This window comes from Hoplias malabaricus, chromosome 6 (genome assembly GCF_029633855.1).
Source record: "Hoplias malabaricus isolate fHopMal1 chromosome 6, fHopMal1.hap1, whole genome shotgun sequence".
In the NCBI taxonomy this organism is placed as follows: Eukaryota; Metazoa; Chordata; class Actinopteri; order Characiformes; family Erythrinidae; genus Hoplias; species Hoplias malabaricus.
Window position 1 is genome coordinate 26,118,189 of NC_089805.1, and position 23,348 is coordinate 26,141,536.

General features: G+C 42.7%; 1 protein-coding gene across 1 annotated transcript in view; it reads left to right on the forward strand.

The window, feature by feature from the left end:
- Window positions 1-1,697: 1,697 nt before the first annotated feature.
- Window positions 1,698-23,348, forward strand: part of hs3st4 (heparan sulfate (glucosamine) 3-O-sulfotransferase 4) — a 152,575-nt gene continuing 130,924 nt past the window's right edge. The window contains exon 1 of the mRNA XM_066675191.1: window positions 1,698-2,471. Coding sequence (XP_066531288.1) covers window positions 1,792-2,471 — 680 coding nt within the window. The 5' untranslated portion in view covers window positions 1,698-1,791. The remainder of the gene's footprint in view (window positions 2,472-23,348) is intronic.

The following is a 23,348-nucleotide window of genomic DNA, read 5'->3' on the forward strand; positions in this document are numbered from 1 at the left end:
TGGACACCGGACGCTGTCAGCTGGGTTTTTTTTTTTTTTTAATTTAGTGAACTTATCCCAGTCCAGCATTGACGCTGCTGGCTTTAAAAGCCCAGTCAGCTCTGCTGTGTCTGATCCACTCTTACCAGCACAGCAATACATCAGTGTCACCACAGCTCTAAGAACGACCCACCGCCTCAAATGATAACCGCTCTGTTGTGGTCTAGTGGGGCTCCCAAATTTAAGGCTTCCACATCCTCACTGCAGTGTTCTGGCGTACTGTAAAGCCCATAGAGGCGTAGAGGATGTTATGGCTTTTACTTATATTTAAAAAGAGTGAGGGGGGCACGGTGGTCCTGTGGCACAGCTCCACTGTCTTAGGGTCCTGGGAGCAATCTCAGTTTTGAGGTTCACTGTGAGGAGTTTGGTGTGTTCTCCCTGTGTCTTTATAGGTTTCCTCCCACAGTCCAAAAACACAGGTGAGTGACCTGTGATGGACCGGTGCTGCCCTGCCCAGGGTGTGTTCCTGCTTGGTGCCCTTTTATTCCAGGTAGGCTCTGGACCCTCCATGACCCTGAACAAAATGAATTACTTACAGAAGATGAATAAATGAAAAGATGGAGCCCATCACATCTGATATAATATTTCTAACGTGTCTGCGTGTGATTATAATACCGAGTCATATTTGTATAGAATCATATTCCTGTAAAAGTCCCGTAACCGCTGGACAGTGGATGGACACCCGCTCCCGGTACTGGAGTGAGGGTCTCGCGCTGTTCCAGTGTTACTCCGCTGCTCTCGGTGAGCTCACGCCGCCTGCGCCAATCAGCGCGCGCCTCTCTCCGCCGCCGAGCGGAGCTCATGAATATTCATGAGGGAGGTTGTTCACTTTCACTCGCGCTCAAACTTAGTGGATTAGCCGCGGGAGGACGCGGCTCCGCGCTATACCACCAGCTCCATCGGCTCCAGCAGCGCTGTCGGCATCGCGACCAGCCTTCCAACGCGCGAGGATTAGCGCGCACCGCTTTGGCTACTACAACTACTCCAACGTCAGCAGCAGCAGCAGCAGGAGCAGCTGTCTCTCCGAGGCGTGTGAGGGACAGCTGCGCTCAGAGGGAGGGGGGGGGACGAGGCTGTCTCCAAGTGGGCGAGGAGGCGCCACTTCCAAAAGACTTTGGCGTCTCTCTCTTTTGGTGTGCGTGTGTGTGTGTGTGTGTGTGAGAGAGAGAGTGTGTGTATGCAATGCCAAGACTTCGTCTATCGTCACCCTTCGGCTGCGTGGAGCCGGGCTGTTCGTTGGGAAGGACGCCACACCGCAGCCGTTCTCATCTGCAAGTTCCGTCTGATCAATTGTGACAAAGGCTGTCAGCGGTTGCGAGGAAGAAATCGATGCTCGCGTGCTTTTGCGCGCGCCCGCGCGTGGGAGACCTTCTTGTGGAATTTTTAAACGTCTCTCTCCCTCGCTCTCTTTCTCTCCCTCACTCCCCTCTTCGCTCGCGCCCTCCATGCGGACCGACGCTCGCGCCGCCGCGCGCTAAACTCTACACCCCCCCCCCCGACCCCCTCCCTCTCTGTGCCACCCCCCACCCCCCCTCACGCGCACGGTGAAAACTAGGGGTGGGGGTGTCCGGATATAGTGACAGATTGTTTTCTGCTGGGTGTTTGTTTGCTTGTCGGTTTCTTGTTTGTTTGTTTGTTTGTTTGTTGCTGCTGCCGCGAGTTACTGAGAGTCTCCATATGCAAGACTTGAGGAGGTAGGGCTCGAGGAAACATGTCTGGCCACTTCTCTGAGAGGGATCACTGCTGTCCGAGATGGCATTTTGGTCCAGCACTTGGGTTTTGACTTCGAAAGTGCCCCGCAAGATCCTGTTCATGTTCACCCTCTCGCTCTCCGTCACCTACCTCTTCTACAGCCTCATGAGCTGCTACAGCTCGCAGCTGCGCGAGAACTACGTCTACCAGGCCCGGCTGCTGACGGAAGAGACAACTTTCGTCACGCTCAGGGACAAACTTTACGCCACCGCGTCCCGGGCTTACTTCGACGAGGAGCTCGTGGAGAGGAGGACGGCGACCCAGCAGACATTCGTCTTCTCGGCGGAGCAGCGCGATGCTGTGGGGCTCGAGGAGAGGACCACCGGCTGGGAGAGAGCCCCCATTACTACCACTATCACTACAAGCAGCAGCAGTAGTAGCAGTAGTAGTAGTGGAATTGGCAGTGGCAGCAGCAGCAGCGGAGGCTTCCACGCTGCCCCTATGGAGAAAGAGCACCAGGACTTCAGCACCACAGACAGCGACCCCGGCCTCCGAAGAGCGCCCAACTGCACCTCGGATTACGGCGAGAAGAAGTTGCCCCAAGCCATCATCATCGGGGTGAAGAAAGGAGGCACGCGAGCGCTGCTCGAGGCTCTCAGGGTCCACCCCGACGTCCGCGCCGTCGGGAACGAGCCCCACTTCTTCGACAGGAACTACGAGAAGGGGCTCGACTGGTACAGGTGCGCGCATTTGTTTATTTAAGATCCCATGCTCTTCACTAGTACTTCAACATGAACGTGTTCCTAGAAGCAGTTAGCCAATCACAAGCTTCCAATGGATTTAAAGAATCGATTCTGTAAATAAGATTCACCTGAACTTTAAAGAGCCACCAATTTAGGTTCCAGTCAGAGTTGCAAAGTCTTACACTGTTGGCTAAAAGGCATCAGTGTAGTTCCATAAGAAAGGGTCTTTGACAGGTGGAACCCTTGGAAAAAAAAAAAAACAATCCTTCATGTTTATTTAGAATGTATTTAGAATCCTAAGTTTTATATAGAACCAGTTGCAGTTGTATTTTTAAATGGTTCTCATATAATACATGTTTGGCTCTATATAAAACTATAAAGGTGAATAAACCTGTATATTGTAAAAATAGAAGGACCCTTTTTATGGTGCTACATAGAACCATTGTGTAAAAGGCTGCATATTTAGACCAATATAAAATACACTCTCCATGCAAAAATAATTTAAGCACACAGATGGTTCTATATACAGCCTATGTTTTTAAACAGAACTTCAATCATGAACCCTTGAAGGACTGTTAGGTGTGTAAAGTAGATCCATTCAATCAGACAAGGGTTATATATAGAACCACTGCCTTTCCTAAACAGCCCCTTATACATAGTGTTGGTCTGACCTCACACGATTCAGATGTGAACCTCAGTTCCAACTTATAAAATGATGTTTAACACAATGCCTGCCAAAAATGCGTGAACAGGTTTAAAAAAAAAAAACCAACAACAGTCAGGAACCATCTAGAAATCTTCATTTTTAACAGAAGACACTGGCTGTATTTTATTTCCAGAGAAATACATTTTGGATGATCAAATGGCTCAAAACAGCAAGGTAGATTACATCTATTGTAAAATATCTATTAGTAAACAGATATCAAACAGACCCCCAGTGCCTCAGCTTTGTCTGCTGGTCTGCCCGAGTTATTGCTTTCAGTGGTTTAATTACAGTGGCTGTAAAATGAAGGCGATCAGTGACTGAGCTCAGATGAGCACCGCTGACTGAACAGAGGTGTTGTTTATTAAACAGTAGCACGAAGGTAATTTGATTTGACTTGCTTCATTTGTTCAGTGGCTCATAGGAACAAAACATCATATAGTGACACACGTCTAGCCCAAAGACTATGAAATATACAAAATGGATGGTGTGGACGTATTATATTTCACTCATGTGGAAACAGTGTACACTTTAGAGTCCAGTTATAGCCTTTTCCTTCAGTTACTTACAGTGTGTATTGCTGTTATACTCTCTCTCCCTCCCTCACTCTCTTTCTCCGCACACTCGTATCTCTGAGTCATGTGGTTTTTGTGTCTGATATCTCACAGAGCGCTAAATTTGTTTTAGATAATAGCAGAAATATCACAGTGGGAGTGGGTCAACATTTGAATCTCTGCCCAAGAGCACCAGGTGCTTCATAGAAACAGATCTTATTCATAGCTGTCTTTATTCGTATTCAGGACATTTCTCCAGGCATTGCTAAAAAAATAGGCAGACTACTTCTCATTTTAACATGGCCCCGAATAGCAACAATGCGTAAACTAAAACTAGTAAAATGCAGAAACAGTTGCGCTGTAGATTTTTTTCTTTTGCCTGAGCCTTTGCCCTTATTCTGGGTAATACCCTGTGCGGCATTCCATGTACAGGGAACATTTCACGTTCCTATGCATTGAAAAGAAAATCCTTTATTACTGGTTAGAACAGTGTTATAATTACATCCTTAATACAGAAGTTTGGCCAGTGATTACTTTCATTTAAATTTTGATACATTATTTTAAATACTATGTAATACTGCCACATATCAATAGCGAATGGTAAATTGTAATATGAGTATTCAGTTTCACTAAATATGCTGAATATTCAATGCTGTGTCTTACAGCGGCTACATGCTCTGAGCTCTGCTTTCGGTGAGTCAGGTGCAGCGTATGCTCTATTGCTCAGCATCAGGATACTCCCAAGTGAACCTAAATCATGAAGTGCTTACTCAGGTGTGCTCTGCCTTGCACATTTCCACCCTAACTCCCTCCTGTTCACCACAGACCTTCAAAATCCAGGTCTGGATTTGGTCATCACTGAGCTGTTGATGTAACTGATCTCTTTTACTGACGGTGATGTACAGAGCTGAACACTAGAAGGCCCAGATTTAAAGACTTTGGCTGTACATTCTACAAAGAAAAACTGAAACCTGTATATATAGTTATTTCAACATCTGAGTCTCTATACACAATACCTTATAATTCCTGACATTTTTGCCTATGTATATAAACAGCATCAGGATGTACGTGATTATAATATTCTGTAAAATCTCTTGAAAAGTACACTGTAAGTGTTATAATACACTAAAACCATAATCTGGTCCTTCAGTGTTCATTATAATGCATTATTCAGGGCTGGTTCTGAACTTTTGGGGGATCTAAGCAACATCAAACAAACAAATAATTAATTAGTAATAATAACAGCTCAGTTTAAAATAGTCTATGGATTATGCCTTAATCATCTTAGGCTTTGTTATGGTCAGGACCACCACAGAGCAGGTTTGACCATTGTTTGCACTGTAGTGACACTAACATGGTGGTGGTTAGTTAGTGTGTATATTGAACTGCTGTGTCTGATCCACTCGTACCAGCACGACACACACTAACACACCACCACCTCGTCAGTGTCACTGCAGTGCTGAGAATGATCCACCACCCGAATCATATCTGCTCTGTAGGGGTCCTGTGTGGTCAGTGCAGTTGAAAGAATGGACAGTGAGTGTGGAACCAAGGTGATGGTCATAATGTTATCACTGATAATTGTGTTTTATGAAGTGCTAAGCATGTAAGAGCAATTGTGTCAGATATTATAATCCATTATTTGCTGCATATGACTCTTTATAAATGCCTTTATTAAACTTTATAAATACAGGAAACCTGGGAAGTGTTGTAAAATAAAGTCTTGAGAGAACCTTCAGTCCCTCCAAGCACAAGGTTTTTAAACAGTGGCTCACAAGGGGGCTCTAAGTGGGCTGCAGAAACATTCACAAAGTAGTATTTTTAAAACTTTTGTCAGTTCATTAAACCCGCCCCAGTCATATCTCACTACATATATCTAAATTGGTACCTGTTTTAAAAAATGAAATGAAATTTATTAAATATTACATGCCAGCCTATCAGCTTTTTACGACCATTCAGTGATCAGTTCATGGCCATCCAGCTTTCTGTATGTCACAGACTCTCAGAGAAACATTCGCTGGTGCTACCCTCAAGGGTATGTCTGTAGTGCCTTTAACTGTACCATGTTCCCATGACATTGGATTGATTTCACACTTCCCTTTACAAACCTATAGCTGTTATTTATTTATTATTAATATATTTGTTTACAACATTGTATTTTATTCTCTTTCTGGAACACCAAAGTTACAGACAGCGTAAATATCCCTTCAATAGTAGGGCAGTGTTCTTAAAGTCTAGTGTTTTAAAGCAGTAGGAGGTAGTATTTGTTTCAAAATCGTTTGTGTCTCGAGAATAAAGCTTTGACATTTGCTACATGGCAGAAATTGCACTTTGGAACTTTTGGAGGAGGGTAGGAAACCTCCCTTCCTCTTCCTCTTTCAGGGCAGTGCTGTAGACGTAGTTTACACTCTGCAACTATAGAGGGAGTCCAGGAGCACCTAGTTTTTCTTTGAACTGGGTTTGACTGAATCAATTCAACATACAAATCTATTAAAAAAATTAAACATGGAGCAATAATTCTGCCTAATTAGTTACTGAGACATATCACCGAGGGTCCCACCACAGTGAGAGTGAATGGTTTGTTGGAGATGGGTGAGTGTGAAGTTTGTAAATGAGGGAAACAGTCTTGTAGCAATGAACACAGCCTGTGATACCTTTCCATACACAGCGCTCAGTTCGTAATCATATTGGTATCATCTGATGAATCTGGACAATCATTTTTAAGACCTTTCTCCAGCACCGTCTCACATTGGCAATCAGGGTCAGTCTTGTTTTACAGAATCTGGTTTTGTTGCAGCACTGTTCTTCGGAGCACCTGCGTGCGAACAAGGCCATCCATCCAAACAGTAAACCCAGAGAGGATTGGGCGAGAGTGATTGGCTATGGAAGGAGTGAGGGAGCGTTAAGGCAGTATCTTAACTCTCTCCGGACCGTGACTCAGGGGCTGTGTTAAGGAAGAGCATCTGCTGCATTTCACTTCAGAGGAGCGCTGGACCCTGGCCTGTTCATTTGCTGGGTGTTAATGCGAGTCGTTTCATTACGCTCGTGGTGTGAGGCTCATTAGAGAGGAGGATGACAGGCTTACATGAATAACACCAAAGAGCGCCAGGGTGTTTTCAGGCCCCTGAGCCGGGCAAATCCCTTAAGCGGCCGCAAATTTGTCTCCGCATTCTGCAGCCAAGTAAGGTTAACTTCCAGATGACGCATGGCAAGCAAGGGAAAAACCAACCATAGCTTCAGCTTTGAGTTTCAGAGAACAACACAACCTTGTTTATTCCGAGTGGACACTATAGGAAGCAAAATAAGAACTGTACAAGGTTTTATTCCCTTTTAGTTCAGGACACAGACCATAACACAACCTCATCTATTCCAACTGGTAACTTATACGTGACGTTGCTGTCCAAAGAAAAATATGTATCTCCAAAAGAGTAACATTTACGGAAGGAAAAACATTTTAAACTTTAAATTAAACATTAAACTAAAGAAAAATGGCCACTCTATTCATCCATTTGTTGAATCACGTTTTCACACAATGTGAACAACAGCTTAAGGAAAAGCTATAAAAATGAAGAGAAATGGTTTTCTTTGAACAGCGACCATAATTAAACTGAAGGAGTTACAACAAAGGGTTTAGCCAAGCTTTGAATATTTTTCCGTAGGTACATTTATGTTTTGAAATGTAACGTTATTAGCTTTGGAGATTGATGTCCCTGTCACCAATTATCAACGATTTGTTTATTCATAGAAGCTCAGCTGTGGAAATTCAACTTTATAAGAAATATAAGTCCGTTTAGGTCTTTTCTTTAGGTCAGTTTTTGATTTAGGACACAGATTAGCATCTCTGTGGAGGAGACTAGTGTCTGTGCCAATCCTTGTTAATGCAAAGTAGTAACGTTACAAGAAACCAAAATTCATACCATGAGTTCTATTCCTGTAATAGATTTTAACCTATTGTTTGATCAATTTATATTTAAATGGTCACCATAAATGGTAGTCAAATTTTTGGAAGCAAAAATAAATAAATAACAGAAAAATGTTGCAAATATGATTATAGCATATATTTATTTAGATATTTATTCAGTTATTCATTCATTCATCCATTCATTCATTATTAAATTCATGATAGAAGTCTCTCTCTCTCTCTCTCTCTCTCTCTCCCTTTCTCTCTCTCTCTCTCTCTCTCTCTCTCTCTCTCGCTCTCTCTCTCTCTCTCTCTCCCTTTCTCTCTCTCTCTCTCTCTCTCTCTCTCTCTCTTTCTCTCTCTCTCTCTCTCTCTCTCGCTCTCTCTCTTTTGACTGGTACTGTGTATATATATATATATACAGTACCAGTCAAAAGTTTGGACATCTACTCGTTTGCATTTCTCGTTTGTTCATTTTTTTATAATTATTTTCTACATTGTAAATGCTAAACTGCTTCATCACTCCCAGCATATATCTATCCTCTAGAACTATATTTGAAAGAATAAATGTAAGACCAAATCACCACCAACAAACTCATAATAAATAACCCAAGGCTTCAGAGAGTGGACAGTGCACTCGTTATAAATTCATGCAGTAACTTTCAGTGATGTAGCATTTAGAGGCTTTCAACACGTTGATCTCTGATGGTGATCTCCTATCACCATGACCATAACGAATTAAAACACTCACAAGTTCTTCAAGCAGCCATGACCGCAGTCTATTTAAGTTCACCACACACTCACACACTCGTACCTGTGAATAATTTCACAAACAGTCCACCAACCCTGTGTCCTTGATTAGTGGGAGGACACCTGAGAACCCAGAGGAAACCCACATCGACAAAGCGAGAACGCGCCAAACTCCTCACAGACAGTGACCCTTCAGGTCCCTGTAGCTGTGTGGCGCTGACGCTACCTGCAGCGCCACCGTGCTGCCGGATATATTTACACAACAAAGGATGGAATGTACTCTAACTTTCTGATTCAGTTCAGCTCAGAGGCTTGCTAAATATTTAATTAGTGGCAACCACAGATTATGTACCACTGCTTACACAGGAGCGTACCTGTTAAACACAGCGCATGTTAATACACAACTGTGGATCCTTGCACTTCAGCAAGAGGCACTAATGGAGCGTCTTGAAATATCAGGAGTAAAAGGCCTTTGGCGCCTCATTCAGGAGGCATATACATCACGCAGAGTTAGTTCATCTTCTCCGTCTTGAGATATGATGCTTCACCTCCGTGACATTTATTTTACCACCTGACACCATGCTTAACAGATTTGTCAGGGAGGAACCCTGCGCCTTGTTAAAACCCCTTACCGCTTTCAAGAGAAGCCCCGCTTTTTATCGAGTGGGTAAATGCCTTCTCTCTGTCAGGCGATAATAGCCGTGCCATCATTAGGCGAGTCACACCACCACTGGGGTTCCACCACAGGTTTAAAGAGGTGCTAGAGTACAAAAGCGGGCAAATTAAAGCTTCATTTACAACAGAGCCTCGGAATTAATGGAATTCACAGGGTTCTTTTTTCAGGCTTTTTTTTTATTCCGGAAAAAAATGCTTTCCTGGTACAAAAAAAAAAAAAAAAAAAATAGCAACACTAGCAAGGTCCCTTACTTCTTGCCTTTATTTATTTACTTAGACTTATTGATGTATTATTTACTATTTGCTAACTCAGGCACTATGCTGTTTTCATCTTTCCCTGCTTTGGAAAATGTCAGTAAATGGTTTTCAATTTTTTAAGGACTCCTCTGCCTTTTTATTCAATAAATATCCAGTGATAGACGCTCCATATTTATTTATCTGAAGAGCCCCCCCCCCCCTTTCCTCCTCCTCCTCCTCCTCCTCAGGAGGGAATTTTTCAATTTTCCCTTTGGGTCACGAGCGACGAGGATGCGTCCTCTCAGGCGCTCCCGATGAAAATGAGTGCTGCCCGCACCAAGGTCTCTTCCTTTGTTGGCGATAAAATGCCTTCTGATGAATGAGAGGCTGCAGAAGTTCGGAGCCCACACAGAGCCTCTGCAAGCGCCCAAGGTTACACAATGAAGTACTCTCATTTCATTATCTATTTAACCACTGAGGCACTTTTGTTTCTTGCTAAACGCTGGATCACAGCGCTGAGGAGAAAGCGTCTCCTCTACGTTTGTCTGAACAGGGTTGTTGTTATGTAGACTGTGGTGGCGGTGTGCCACCTCTCGGTAGCTCGGGGAGGGGGCTGAATGAGCGAGTGATGGTGCCCGGCTGATCCTCTTGCTGTCAGGCTATGAAACAAGAGCCTCGGTCAGGAAGAGCGGGAGACGGACACAGATCCACTGCTGAGCGAAGCAGAGCCCTAGCCCTAAATCCCACGTTGATCCCTTGTTTACCCGAGCGTCAGCAGGTCTGCTCCTCACTTCAAGCTCCTCGCCTTCCTGACTGAGGGAGGTGGGGGTGGGGGGAGGGAGAGAAGAAGGGTACGGGCTTCTTCCCAAGCTCAGGCTGGGTGCCGAGTCTCCGCGGTCTGCCGCTCCTTCCCCGGGATGCCCCCAATCTGGCTGCCCCTGATAAGCCCTCGCCAAGGCATACGAGGACGCACCTCTGGGCCCTGGGATGCCAGCGCCTCAGTTGTGGAATTCAACTTTTTAATTAGCAGCACGCTCCGGCGGCTGTGGCGAGGGCTGGACGGCGGCGGCAGGCCTCTTTGTCTCAGCAGCCTCCTTTCCGCTTGATTAAACCACCAGTGCAAGACACGCAGGCAGCTCCACTAGCGTTTTCATCACACGCCTCCTGTGTTTATCTCACTTGTCTGTCATCTTCCGACTAGTCATTAGCGTGGAGCGCTGGCTCGTTCTGTGCCGTACCCGCCAGATATGGAGCTGCCCGAACTGTACCGGCTTCTCCCGGCCCTTTCCTTGCTTGAAGGACTGAGTCGCGCAGAAGGAAGAAATAAAGAAAGTAATTGCCCTTTTCCATGACCTCATACGGGCAGCATCCAGACATGCCCCTGGAATCTGCATCTTATTGTGTGCACATTTACTTGGACCTGAGGAAACAATCCCAGACAGTGTCTTGACAGTCCAATTACATCGGAGATTTAAAGTCGAGGTGCCTTAAGGCGCAAAGCACTCGCACAGCGCCTGCAGAGCCCAGAAAAAGGTTTTCCGTGGCCTCCAGAGTCAAGGTAAAAAAGCCAGTTCATATTGTGCCACTTACTCAGGGGTCAGCTGCTAGGGCTCGGCGAGTCCATTTCTTTTGTGACACCGGAATTACAGTGGGAGTCACGACACTGTATCCTTGATGGCTGGAAAGAAAAGTCTAGGCTGCATCAAGTGACTTGCCTTTTCTTTTTACACAATTACCACTTTGCTCGAACTCCTCACAGCACAGCACAGCTTCCCCGGTACCCCTTCTCCTCTCTTTTTCCTGCTGGGCTTCGTCCTGCTACCAAGATTCTAAAGCGATGATCATCATTCAATTCCGCCGGCTTAATTCACTTTGGCCACGAATTGAATTTGCCAATTTAATTTGCCCGCACAGAAAAAATGACATTGGTACACAGGCCGCCATTAAGGCACAGCTTCTTCCTTCAGCTTTTCGTGGCCCTCAAAGCGAAGCTGGATGCACCGCAGCTTCTCTCGTCCTCTGTTGCCGACAGGAAAGCTGTTCAAAGTCCCCGAGCAGTTATTTTAGTTCCGTGTCATGGATAGATTGCTTGAAAATGACAGCCGCAGCGTCGATCCCTTAAATGATTTATTTGGAACCAAAAATAAAGTCCAAGTTGAAGTCATTTCAAGCTTAAAAGGATTCCCATCTCCCTGGGATTATTTACTTTGAAACAGAATTGCCATGATGCAATTCCAGCCAGGAGGAACAATGACTCCGTTCGGGTGCAAGGTCTGTTTTACAGGCATCTTTAAATATATCACAGTGGAAGCCTTCCCAGGACAAATGAGCATGTCAGTCTTATTTGACGTGCTTATTGTCAAGATTCCTGTTTTGCTTTTTTTTTTTTTTTTTTTCTAAGATGGAATGATACCCTCCTTCTCCAATGCCTTTCCCGGGCCATTTAGCGACGGAGTCTCCTGACATGAGCCTCCAAAAACGAGCTCAGACAGGAAGCCTGACACTCTGAGGCCACGAAGGCAAGGGCAGACAGGCTGTTTTGCAGCTTGTAGCAGCCCTACTCCCCTGACCTGACATTTACCTCAGCAGGGCTTTAACGCTCCTCTGAGGGGACGCTGTAGAACAGACGAAAGAAATCCGAACCCCTGCCATACATCCGACACATGACATCACCTGCCGCTCTCCGTGGCGTTTGACATTGAGGACGCTCAAGAAATATACACCATGCGATTTAGACAGGCCAGGCCCCATACAATTCAGACAGAAAGAAGCTGATGCACAGAATGTTAGGGGCAATAAAAAACAAACACGTATTCCAAAAATAAAAAACTTTACAGGAGATAGAAAAAAACTTTCAATGAAAGCCAATGTTAAAATTTTATTCCAAGTAATTTTGGTGCATTTCTATTGGTCCATTGATTGTGAAATTTTCACACAATGTGAAGCTGTGTTCAAATGTAGTAAACTATAAACTGAGAGTGAGACTCCATATAACCACAACTGTATGACCCTGCCACGCATTAGCAGGTATTATATAAACCTCACAACCCATTCTAAAGGCAGCTATAAGCTTTAAAAATACAGGGGTACAATACAGAAATCTTGAGCCCCTCGATGCCGTCGCCACGCAAGCAGTGAAGGTTCCGTGACACACCTCACGCCAGCAACTAGCTCACGCAGCTCACAAGCTGGTGACAAGCTTAATTCAATTATGGCGGAAGAGATGTGCTCAGACTCCGGAGGTGTGAGCTAATTCCTCTGTTTACACTCCTGAGTCACTGCCACAAACAAAGAGGCGCACATTCATTGGCTTCCAGAAAGCTTGTTTGCTCTGATTGTCCCATTGCCTTTGAAGTTCCTCATCGCTTTTACGCTGTTTATTTATTCATGCTCTTTCTTGCCTCAAATTACCATGGGGTATTCTGCCGGAATAATTTTAGCATATTGTGAAACAATGTTGGAGCGGAGTGCTGGATGTGTAAACTGCTCTCTACACAGTCTCTACATAAAAGCCCAAAGTTCTCCACATTGGATTTTTGGAAACTGGAAACAACAAACGAGCACAAGTCTATTCTTCATCGACTTTGTCTTAATTCTCAACCTCTCTGCAAAGTCAGTGGAGGCTTCCCCGCCGTCAAATATCAGCAGGCACTGTTTCTAAAGCCTCACCACACAAGATACTTTTATTTTGAAAAGCAGCTACATGTGCCAGGTTCCTGTGAGACGTAGACTAAGCCGATGAAATTAAGAAAAAAAAAATAGCAATGCTTTTAAGGGATTATGTTAATTGCTAATTGGTATATCTGAAGGTGATTGTTTATTTTCCCGGATAATTTGGATTATTAGCGTTAGGGATTCACCAAGGACCAACGTGCTTTTCTTACTTGAAGAGCCGTTAACACTTAAAAGTGTACACGCTGTTATCTGAGAGGGAAAACACACACGGAAAGACATGTTCTTTTGTGGTGTGCCATTCTTTAGCATGGTGATATGCCACCATCATTTCAAAGACTCTCAGCATCTTTAGACTGATTAGTCAATAATCTACACATCAAGAGTGTTCTTATACACCCTTAAAAACAAAGCCGCTATAATGTGTTCTTGGCGTTCTTAAAGGACCTCTTAGTGAATGGTTCTTTAGAGAACCTTAATTTGTATATGAGAGATGCGTGCATGTGTAAACCCTTTTGGAAATGTAATAATACCTTTCAATAATAATGGTGCCAGAAATGACACATGGCACATTTCAAGAAGCACTTTTGGTTCCCGAATGCCTCTTTCAATACTCTCAAAACTAAAGGATCCCAAAAAAGGATCTTGGTACAATTCCACAGAACCACTTTTGGTTCTCTGTACACTCTCAGTGGATCTATTTGAGAGAACAATTTGTGTAAATGGGGTAATACACAGTGTCTAAATGCCCAGATATTGTGTGCGTGCGTCTGTAAGCCCAGTTTATAAACCAGGGTGATGATGGTATATTTCACTGTCTGTGTTATAGCCTACCTTATTACTGCAGGGTGTTGGTTAGCTTGCTAAACCATTTACAGATATTAATGTTAGCTCTGTAGCAGATTAGCTTACAGTAATGTCACATTGAACAGACGACCAAAACAACAACATAGACTTGCGTTCATGACAGATGAACATTACCGAGTGGTTCATATTAGTTATACAAACACATTTTAAAGTTTCTTTGTGTAACATAAACCACTCAGCCATAACATTATGTCCACCTCCTTGTTTTTAAGCTCACTGTCCATGCTCTCAGCTCCACTGACCATACAGGAGCACTTTGTAGTTCTACAATTACAGGCTGTAGTTCATCTATTGCTCTGCATGAATTGTTAGCCTCCTACCACCATGTTCTTCAATGGTCAGTACCCCCCCCCCCCTCCCACAGGAACACTACAGGGCAGGTATGATTTGGGTATCACAGCAGCTCTGAGAATGATCCACCACTGAAACCATACCTGTTCTGTAGTGGTCCTGACCATTAAAGAACAGGGAGTTGAGAGAACGGACAGTGAGTGCAGAAAGAAGGTGGTGGTCATAATGTTATGACTGATCGGTGCATAACTGTAATTCAAAATATGAATATTTTCCTGCTCTTTTGTTGATTTATGGTAAATGTTGCATATTAAGGGGGACATGGTGGTGCAGCAGGTAGTGTCACAGTCACACAACTCCAGGGACCTGGAGGTTGTGGGTTCGAGTCCCACTCCTGGTGACTGTCTGTGAGGAGTTTGGTGTGTTTTCCCTAATAATTTTACACCTAACATGACACCCCCAATCATTGAGGGAGTCCACTTTGATGCCACTTAAAGCTAACTCTCGGTATGGTATTCATTATTCATTCTATTAATTCTGCAGATTAAAAGACTGTATTTAATTCCAGTCAAATTAGTTTTCACTCCAAACGAGGTGTGGGCACAATGCAAGAGCAGAGTCCCCAAATATCCTGCTTTTATATTGTTTTAAACAAAAGCATATTTGTATATTTTTGCATTGCTTGGCATGGAACTCCTATGTATGTCTTATAATTCATTCTAGAAGCATGGGCCTGGGATCATGAATACCGCACCATGCCGGGGCGGCACGGTGGCTTGGTGGTTAGCACGTTCGCCTCCCAGCGCTGGGATCTTGGGTTCAAGTCCCATCTGGGTGGAGTTTCCATGTTCTCCCCGTGTCTGCGTGGGTTTCCTCCGGGGGCTCCGGTTTCCTCCCACAGTCCAAAAACATGGAGGGTAGGTGAATTGGCTTCTCTAATAACTGTCCTGGTGTGTGAATGAATGTCTGTATGTGTGAGCCCAGATATGGATTGGTGCTCTATCCTGGGTTAAACCCTAGTGCCCGATGCAGTCCTCCAGGTGGACGGTCGTTTCTGGTTGAGAGTACGCTGTGCGCGTTTGGCTGCCGCTTCTCGCCAGTGTGTGTGTGAATTGAGCGTTCTGAGCAGTGTAGATTGTAAAGCGTCCTTGGGTGTCTAGAAAGGCGCTATATAAGTATAATAATAATAATATATTGATGGGAACGGTTACCAAAAGTTCTTTAAACGTTCAGAAACTTTCCACTCACTTCCAAGTAGGTTTATTCATGGGACCTGAAGTGAGTCTTTTATGGCAGCTTTCAAACCAAGTCCTTGTCTTGTTACTAAAGGACTAAAGTACCTTGGAATATACTCATATAAAAGGAAAAATACATGACCACTAAATCACTGCTTGCTTATTTCACCGGCTAGAGCTGGAGGGCCTACAGAAATGCCTCCCATGTGCTCAGGCGTAGAATTCAGACAGTCCTGTAAATTCGTGGATTTCTTTGATTTTTTTTTCTCAGTTTAGTTTGAAAGAGAAAATAAGAACACACATCACATTGAAGTAGAGGGTCATGGAGAATGGCTTATAATACATTATAAAATAGCTGCTCTAAAATTCAGATGAGTCGAGACCTGTCCCATGTGATTAAAGCATCTATTGATTTGATACGATGTGCAACATTAAAGAGCCCATATCACTGAAGGCTTAAATAAAAGAGTTGGCTGGACTGTGTAAACACAGTAGAGGTTTTCAAATTGTCTCCTTTACACGGTCAGAAAAGCTATCACTGTGGTGGTACCCTCAAGGGCACATATTCATACCTTTAATTAGGGAGCATTGTAGTAACTTAATTATTATAATTGCAGATTTTGTAGTTGTGTTTATTTGCCATATTTCATCTCCAGGACTTCTGTTCTTATAATTTACACCTTTTTATAAAGAAAGATTACAAATATTAATGTAATATACTTTTAGGGACCAAAACTGGACTTAACTATTGTTACATTGATTTTTTAAATTTATTTTTATTCTGTTTGCAGTGTTTTTGTGATTTCAAAGAAGCAAACACATTTCCATGTCTCACGTAACCTGGCAGTGTTTAGCTTTGTCCTCGGATGATGAAGTCACTCCTAGGATTTGTACAATGTGTACAAAATATAGTTTTTTCTGGATATACAATTGAATTCCTTAGGCCTATCCAGCATGAAAAATCTTAAACCAGTCTTAAACCTGCCCTATAACCTTGATCAGAGGGGTGAGTCTAAAGGGGGTCGCACAGGGTGGCACTGGCCCTCCCTGAAATATGATTGGTCCCCCCTGGTGCCTTTCCAACCTCACTGGACTTGAGTACTTTCTCAACACCAATGGATCAGAGTGTTGTCAATAGCCTGAGCATCTCCCTTGCCTGACCATAACCCTAACCCTCAGCAAGTGTTCATACATGCTGTAATGTTTGAAGACTGTTGTTGTCCTGAAGGCAGAGTAAGTAAGGGATTTTAAGGATAATGAGATAACTGAGAAATGGCCATGTAAAAATTAATCAGGCCCTTAAAATGAATAAATACACAAGAAAAATGCAGGATTTGAATCTATTAATGAAAAACAATAAGGAAGAGGAAAGAACAAGAGCAAGCATTTCACACATTGCTTAATGAGCCCTTAGAATAGTATCAGTACGAGGGAATTCCTGCCGTCGGAATATGGTGAATGTGCGATTCTTCTGTAACAAACGCTCATTGAAATTCTCCCTGCATCTGAGTCATTCTTTCTCTTTTAATCTCTCCAAAGTAAACACACGTTCTTCATGATTTACAGCTGTAATAGAGGCTGTGGAATAACAGCATTGGGAGAAAACACCAGTCTCTGATCACACATGCAATTCACAATGAATGTATCACTTCCATTTACAGTCCCTTACGTACTACATATTAATCTACAGCATCAAAATCAGGCCTGATGATTTGAGAACCACAAAGCAGAATTCAAAGCCCAGAAATCAGAGGTGCTTAAAATGAAATCTCCCTCTCACATTTTATAGATGAGAGTTTTTAATATTTTGTGAAACTGGAAAAGATTAGATGTCTACGGCTCTATTAGGAGTTTCCATAATGTTTTTGGGATCCTTTGTTTTTAGCACGTGGAGAAAATGTATCCAGGTTGGAACACCCCACCCCACCCCCTAAGAGGCAAAAAAGCAGCTTCTTTCTTTTTCTTTTCTCATGTTTGTAGCCTGTGAGATATTGAACAATCTATTATTTCACACGAAGTTAATACATTTTTCAGTATATATTTATTTATGTTTTTTGTCTCTCCTTTTTTTAAAATGGATTTTATTTTATTTTATTTTATATTTGGGTAAAGTATTTTTTAGTAGTTTGTATTCATATTTACATGTTATGTCACTCAAAAAATGTAATAAATACATTATTTAAAACAACAATAACAATCTATTTGTGAATCAGAGCATTGCCAAGATTTTACAAAACATTTTCAAAAATGGAATTATTTTTCTCTTTGGCAGTTAGCATATTCTCTCTATACCACAGTGCAAAACTGTGGATTATTTAAACACATAATCATTAATACTACCTCTGTTTCAAATATAGAAGGATCTGTAGACACACATGTTCTGTTGTGCACACATATCCTGAATAAGCGCCACAGAAAAAGCTTGAGCACATGAGTCTAAAGTCAACCTGCTCAATGCCAAGTGTCAGCTAGAGAGGTATACAGCTTCCCTTCCTGGTTGATTATATTTGTAGGGAGTTGGGGTGTCTTTTTTTTTTGATCCACAACCAAACATTCAGCATCAGTAACTAGTAACATTGCAGAATGCCTTCACATCCTTTTTTTTTTTTTTAGATATTATGCCACTGTTCTCAAAATCAGACTGATTCTTAAATGCTGTCGTAATACATTCAAATGTATTGACGTGATTTCTGTGGGCTTCAGTGAGTGTGTTTAGGCCATCTACCATCAGTCAACAGAGAGAGAGAGAGAGAGAGAGAGAGAGAGAGAGAGAGAGAGAGAGAGAGAGAGAGAGGGAGGTGATTGTTTTAAACATTCATTGCTTTTAATATAATTGTATACTTACAAACTGCCAAAAGATGTGTATGTGGTTCCACACATGTCTGACCTGTTATTTTAATTGATCCGGTTGGAAAAAAACAACAGATATGGGCCTCTGTTGAGTGGAATTCAAGGTCACTTTGTCATCACCGTGGCCATGGAGAGTCCCCGCAAGTCCTCGCCGCTCCTTTATAAAGGGCCAACAAACCATGAAAGCGCATCTGGGCAGAGGTGAGGAGGTAGTAGTTCTGTGACTAATGGGTTTATTTAATTTAATTTACTGCAGCAGGCCTGGGATCACAGTAAGATTGAGGTTGCTGTGGGGAAAGAAAGAAAGGAATAGAAAGAAAGATTAACCCACTCTCTCTCGCTAGCTCTTCTTTTTTTTCCTTTTTTTTAAAGGGCAAAAATTCACTTCGGTGTCATGGCAGATTTTGCTGGGCCTGAGATATGGCGGCGGTCTGCATATGGGCAGAACTAAAATGAATGCAGGTCTGCTTCTCCAGCTTTATTTCTGACAAGCCTCCTAATCAACGTCACGCTGGGGCTCACGCTCGCCGGGGCCTGGGAATCACTCATAAATGAGAGCTTTGTAAACATGTCCTCAGATGGATGGAAGGGAACATTTGCCACAACAACTGCCTTCTTGGTTTTTTTTTTTTTCTTTTGGGGATGGGGGGGTTGTAAATAAATAAATAAATAACTAAATATATAAATAAATAAATGCCTGCGTGCCCAACTAAAGGGCGCAGCAGGCATGCAGGAATTTTCTGGCCAGTTGCAGATAGCGGGAGTGAAAAAAGGAAAGCGTTTATATATTTACAGGCTGATGGAAAATGGCGGTCATGGTCAAGCATGGTGCCGTCCTCATTAACACGTCCTAATTAGGCAACTGCTGTTTGATGCTGCTATTGTGCTTACGTGTCGGCGCATATCTGTTTCTTGCCACGCTGTCCCCAATTAACAAGAGAGAGGAGTTTGGGGAGGGGGAGACTCAGAGAGAGAGAGAGAGAGAGAGAGAGAGAGAGAGAGAGAGAGAGAGAGAGAGAAGGAAAACAATGTCTCGGAATTTCTGATGCAATCTGTGGAATGTAAATGAAGCAATCCCAGCAGCCCCTTGGCTCTCTGCATTTGCCACGGCTCTCCTCAAACTGGTCCCACTCTGTTTTGTAATAAACCCACTTTTTTTCTTTTTTTCTTTTAAAACACAGGATAAACACTCACACACACACACACACACACACACACACACACACACACACACACACACACACACACACAGAGTACCTTGGGTAAACCCAACAAACGCTCCCAGGCTCGGAAAATTAATGTGCCATGATAATTAGTTAATGAACAGAGTGATGCCAGAGGAGGGAATGTTATACCTTGTATTTAATAACAGATAGTTTAATTTGCCATGCTGGTAATGCGGGTGTGTTGCCTCGTGCCCATGTTTCTCTCTCTCCCTGAGCCTCGCTCCATCTCCTCCTTCTGTTCTACCCCTTCAGACACATCTCGGCAAACAGCTGCATAGGGTATTCTCCTGATGCTGGGTTGGGTTAGAAGTGGTGAATGACTCAAAAACATAAAAAAAAAAAAAAAAAAAAAAAAAAAAAAAACAACCACAGGTTTCCTTGTAGTAGAGCTTTCTGAACAATGGTAGTGACAAGGCTGTAACTTTGGGCTGAATAGTGGAGTTATGGAGCCACAGGATAAACATTCTATCACAGCTCTTGGGACATACGCAAAATCTAATCTCAACAAGAATTTGCTGTAATTTCAGCGGTTGGTCACTGAATGGTAAGTCAATGAAGTGTCAAAACAGAGGACCAAGTCTAATCTAGTTAAATCATTAGCATTAACGGTGACACTTTATATCCCCTTTCCAAAAGAAAACTGGTTTTAGTATCTGTTCCTTTCAATTATAATGAGCCGCTTCTCAACACAGTGCAGAGCCACCATCAGTGACAAGAATGGCTCTAATTTTAGCCATTTTGGTCTGGTTCTCTTCCTTCTCTGCTCTTGTTTAACTTGTTTCTCTAATCTCTTAACTCTCATTTTCTGTTTTATATGGTGTAGCCTGACCTTCGCTGTTTCTCATAAAAGTGAGTATGGCATTCTGATTGGATATTCTCACATGAGGGGGTGGTACAATTCTAATATCTTCTTATTACCTCGGGTTTTCTGATTTAGCAGCTCACAAAAATGGACTGGGTTGTCTTGTTTCACAGTTTTTGTGTTGGGAGGCACAAGTTTATTTGCATGTGCACAAAATTGACTTTTTTCATAACTTTTACCCTTTAAATCCCCTGGTAATTTATATTCCTATATTTACAATAACTATTATCAGAAAATACTGAAAATCACTGTATTTTGTACATGCTTTTGAAGCATTAATATTCACATCCAGTGTCTGTAATAACCTCGGTAGTAATCTGCTGGAAACCGTGGCTGCCAGACATTTTGCTGTTTATATTTGCTGGATTTGTTTTTACACTATACCCAAGCCATTGTGGGCTGTTTGTGAAAAAGGCTATGACGCGGTCCAGTTGCCATTTGGAGACAAAACAGTATTTATGTGACAACAGTAAAACCTATGCTAATCATGTAATAATGAGTGTGTTGCTGCATGCCAGCGTTCCTCTCTAAGCTAATCATGTAAATCATGGCATCACCCGGCCCAACTCCCACACCCCAACCCCTCTAGCTCTTTTCTTATTTTATTTTTATTCTGTCTGAACTCTTACACAAGGGGCCGCGCTTCTCTGCCATATGGAGCTGTCGGAGCATTTCTCACTTAGTAAGGCTGTAACCTTTTCTGGACATCTCTCTCTGTAAGTGTTGAGAAATGGCAGCATGCCTTTAAAAATACACTCTCGTCTCCTCCTCAGTACGTCTACACCTCTCCAAGCAAACAAGACCACTATTACACCGATGAAGATATGATAAAAATTGTGAATAATTCTCTTATATCTGTAAAAGATGATAATAAAATGCCATTCACCATGAGTTCTTTTTAGAATACTCTTCTAAACAGATCCATCTGCTCATAAAAAAAAGGTCAGAAGTAGAACCCACTTCAAAAAATCTTCTTTTGGAGGGTGCATGGAGTTCCACATTTCCACCACAGAGGTCTCCAAATCCCCAAAATGACATTGTGTAGCTTTAAAAATACAGATAATTTCTGTTTCCATAGCCCACACTGATGCCCTAGTGTAAACATTCCTATCAGTGAAAACACAGCTATTGAAAGGTTCCTTAGGGAAATAAAAATGGTTCTTCTCTTGAATCAGTCCATAGAATTGCAATCCTTTCTGGCACATTTATTGCTCAAAATTGAAGCAATTGAAAGCTATCTACCACATGGCTGATGGGTGCCCAGGGCCAGTGCATTGTGGAGCTGAAAGGCTCTGTCTGGTCAGTTCCTGGGGTCTGACTGTGCCGTGTGAATGCTTATCATGTGATGGTGGAGCGTGGTGGCTCTGGGACTTCACTGTCACATGGCTTTTGCACTGGCCTCAGAGCTGTTGATGGTGATGGGTGATATGATTATTTTATAGTGTGGGCCACAGGGCCTCCATTAAAAACTAAGGACAAGACCCATTTAACCTCTTATGGGAGACCGCATTCCATCAGCTCCAGCAGACAAACATGCATTACGCCTTGAATCACGATATTGTGCTTCCAGCTACATTCCAGGGTTCATGAGTTTATTTGGTGTGTATAAATAATGCCAATGTGAGTAGTGCAGGATCCAGCCTTAAAGGGAACATCTATGATTGTGGGGAAATGAAGTTCTCTGATTTGTTTACGTAAAGAATCTCTGCATCTTTTAGGGTGGAACGGTATGTAAAACATAGCAAAACGACTGTTGTTTCTATGTGGCTGAAGATCAACGGTTTTGAGCATGCAGACAGACTGCAGAGCTAGCAAATGATGAGGAAACACACTCAGAATTTTATGAAAAGTGTTTTTGATTAAATTTGTGAATGCCACTTTTAAATGAAACTTGTTAACAATCCAGGCCTTTTTTCCATTTTCCATCTGAAATTACACACCCAAATCTAGAGGCTATCTGCTCAGGCAGTGAATAAACTAGAGGCATTATCATGATTTATTTTTACAGACAACCCTTCCAATTTTTAAAAGAAACCATTTCGAAGTCCTGAAATATATTTGAAGTGGTCAAAAGCATATGAAAACCACAAGAAATGTAGGTGCTTGTATTATTTTAGAAAAAAAAAACAAAAAAAGGAAGAGTTCATGAGTCCCATTACTTTTTTCTTTTTAAACTTGTGTCTCCAGGGGTCTATTTTCACCATGTAAAATTTGGAGTTGATACATCCTACTGATTTGAAGTGGACAAATGGCCTCTCCAAATGTCTCTTTAGGCCCCAAGCTCTCCATAAGTAAAATGATTACTTTTACTGCAAAAATACAGTGTATATATCTTGTCTAGACCTAGTGTCAACAACTTAGTGTTTTTCTTTACTTTCTATGAGAAACTAGTCTCCTGTCCCTCATCAAGTGGCCATTTACCCCTCACCAAACAGTAAAAACCCTTAGTTATGGTGTGCTTTATTCTGATGTACTAAATTTATTTCTGACAAGCTCCTTTAAATGTCTGATGTGTTAGAAGGTGAGTGCTGCACTCTGATTGGCTGTAGAGCAAGGCAACCTCCCCCATACCCCTGCTGCATTTAAATGTCCTCAGTGAGGGAAAGGCAGTTAACAAAAGCAATATAAGCTTTTAAAACATGTTTATTCACTTGATTATCGTTTGTTGAGCTTGTGGCTGCCAAATGGAACCGTTTGAGTCTCTCGCATGGTGTCTGGGTCTGTTAGGCGCTGAAAACATGCGCCCTGCTGCATGTTTGCCCCTCCTCCTTGGGTGCGCAACGCCATAACTCCGCCCCTGATTGGTCTACAGACTAAATTGACATGTCGTTGGAAAGCTGAGCGCCTAAGCTCCGTGTGGATCATTTTAATTATTTTTTGAAAATGTGTACTATTTTCTCTGGCCAGTACTCTTGACACAAACATGAGGATTACTCACGAACGGTTTGATGGAGAAACTTAAATGTAGTCTTGTTTTGAAGGGGACAGCCTAAGGTAAGCGCTGCTTTGCTAACTTTGTGTGTGAGCCGCTTGTGGCTTCGAGATACAGCG